We start from the raw sequence: 2500 nt of genomic DNA on the forward strand, positions 1-2500 counted from the left end.
ACTGCACGAAGAAATTTGACGTTTGAGCAGTGCCGTGTTTACTAAAAATGAACACATTGATAATGCTCGCGTAACATTTAAAAATGGCCCATCAACTTCTGTACACAAAGCTTGGTAAGCCCTTTTCGCGCGAACCGAAGTACGCCCACGCAAACCAACAACACCATCGGGGAGGGTAAATTCTCCCCTTCCCGATAAAGCTCTTGGTTTGCGTGGCTGTTCTTTGGTTCGCGTGAAAAGGGCATAAGAAGTTGTTAATAAAAGTTGATTGGCCCTTTTCTAAAGTTACGCAAGCCTTACATCATGTGTTCATTTTTAGTAAACGCAGCACCGCTCAAACGACAATTTTTTTCGTGAGATCATTCCGTGCATTGGTCAATAGTACACCTATAGTATACCAACTTACCAACTGGTATCCAAACTCATCTCCATAATGATGAAAATCCTTGAAAAGTTTCTCGCTCTGGTCAGGCTTCATGAGCTGTGGTTTGCGGGCAGGGAACGATACTATCCATTTTTCCAGTGTTGTTCCCCATGGTTTTGTGTTTTGTCCCAGCCATAAAACCGCGTCAGTTGCAGCTGGATCCAGAGCACATATCGGGTCTGTTTTCTTCTTAGAGCCACTCAAATGTTGCTGCTCCTTCAACTTCCGCTTAGTTATTTTTTGTTTGCTGTTGACGATCCGGTTATAAATTTTACCTCCTGGATTTTTCTTCGCTCCTCCTCGTTCAATGAAGTAGGTTTCCTGAAACGTAACTGAATGTTAATAATCACATCAATATCATAACATAAATAGATTTACCTTCGATTCACTTTTAAAGAGTGCTGTGATTGATGTAGCGTATTCGTCTAGAATTCTTTCGGATGCCTGTAATCCCTTCTGGTAGTGGTAATCAGCGATGATTGAAACCAGTTCCCGCTGACTTTCTGTCGTCAATGGACCCAGATTTCCTCTCTCTATGATTTGTTTTCCGGTGATCGTGGAATCCAGCAGTCCTGATAGAATCGATGGTGTGAAATGGTGATTTGAGCATTCAATCACCGAAAACTCGGAGGCAGTTTTCTTTCCGTTGGCTATTCCTAATTTTACTTGAACATCATCGAGATGACATTCATGGGTTTCAGTTGCAGAACTTTCGACGGAATCTGAACATTTTTTATGTTGCGGACAACTGATGTCGGTGGAAATTTGTGCATCAGTTTTCTTTGATGAGCAGTCTACAAGCACGGCTGGAAGACATCCAGTTCGTGAAGAAACGGTATTGTCAGATCCGGAGGCCAGAACCCTTCTTGGAATGATGTTCAGCGGTACGAGAGAATTGATTGATTTCACTGAATTGATGTGATTTGAGTCCTTGACTGCTTTGATCTTATTTTCCTTACCGGGTTCTTGAGGATTTGAAGCAGTGACAGCGACAGGCACGCGAGGTTTTGCTGTATTCGTGTAGCAGGAATCTACTTGTTTTTCCCGAGAAATTTCCTGACTGTTCTCCTCCGCGGATACTTCTTCGTTTTCTTCAACTGGTATTTGTTGTTCTTCTCCTGCTTCTTCGATCCAGAACTCTTCTACTTCCACTTTGGTGAAATCTATTATCTCGTAGCCCTGTAAATTATAGAAAATTATAAGAATTAATCTCTTGAAGGCTATTCAATTCTATCTTAATTCAGCTTACGTTTTGTTGTCGCCAACGAACCAAACGTCCAAATATTTCATCGACATCCCACTGTGTCCAAGAGATATTTTCGCTCGTCAATAACGCATTTGTTAATTCGTCTTTTGATACGCGAATTAAAGCTAGCATATCAAAACCTAGCTCTAAATAGAAGAGTTAGTAGTATTTATTTGATTTCAAATTAATTGCAGAATATTACCTTCAAAAATCGATAGGACTTCTCGTGGTAAATCAAGTTCCTTTATCACGACGGATTCCAAACTGTTAACAGACGCCATTTCAGCGTTATGCTTCCGGTATGATTAGAATTTCTTTATTCATTTTCCATACTTATCAGATGTATGTGTGGAATGCTATGGATTTTAACTATTAAATTTGACACATACTTTTCAATTGTGTGGTTTTTATTTGACATTAAGTGATCAATTGAAACACACTAAGAAACTTGTATTGATTATAAAGCTCACATAAACTTTATATTCCACGAGTTTCGATTATTTTATATGTCATAGCTAATAAAAAAAAAGTTTATATTTTTTGTAGTGCAAGTCAAGGGCAGGCATAAGTTCCACTTGAGATAGTATTAAGAGGCAACTAACCATCACTCGATTTGCTTTTGCTTCTTCTTCTTGTATTCCTAAATCATCACTTTCTAAAAGTATTGGTAAAATTCGTTGATAGCGCATGACATGACACACTGCCAGTATGACATTTTGTTTACACCCCTGAGCAGGAAAGTCAATAACAGGCTAGGGGCTGTTCATAAACTACGTAGACAGTTTTTTTGGGATTATTGACTCCCCTGCCCCTGCGTAGAAAATTGTACA

The 2500-nt window shown here is 39.4% G+C and overlaps 1 protein-coding gene across 1 annotated transcript; it reads right to left on the reverse strand.

Moving 5' to 3' along the window:
- LOC135712311 (uncharacterized) lies at positions 1-2174 on the reverse strand. Its single transcript, XM_065235275.1, has 2 exons — positions 1674-2174; positions 1-1603 (listed from the first exon to the last, which is right to left on the reverse strand). The coding sequence occupies exons 1-2, from the start codon at positions 1800-1802 to the stop codon at positions 782-784; spliced, it is 951 nt and encodes a 316-aa protein (XP_065091347.1). The 5' UTR covers positions 1803-2174; the 3' UTR covers positions 1-781.
- Between the last annotated feature and the right edge of the window lie 326 nt (positions 2175-2500).

The sequence above is a fragment of the Ochlerotatus camptorhynchus genome, unplaced genomic scaffold, assembly GCF_037179485.1.
Source record: "Ochlerotatus camptorhynchus isolate MF236.1 unplaced genomic scaffold, CSIRO-AGI_Acam_v1.1 ptg000470l, whole genome shotgun sequence".
In the NCBI taxonomy this organism is placed as follows: Eukaryota; Metazoa; Arthropoda; class Insecta; order Diptera; family Culicidae; genus Ochlerotatus; species Ochlerotatus camptorhynchus.

Bases quoted from the DNA above. Each gene is read 5' to 3' on its own strand.
- LOC135712311 (XM_065235275.1), bottom strand. From the start codon at position 1,802: ATGCTAGCTTTAATTCGCGTATCAAAAGACGAATTAACAAATGCGTTA. The intron at 1,604-1,673 runs GTAAGCTGAATT...TATAATTTACAG, and splicing joins TTCGTTGGCGACAACAAAAC to GGCTACGAGATAATAGATTT.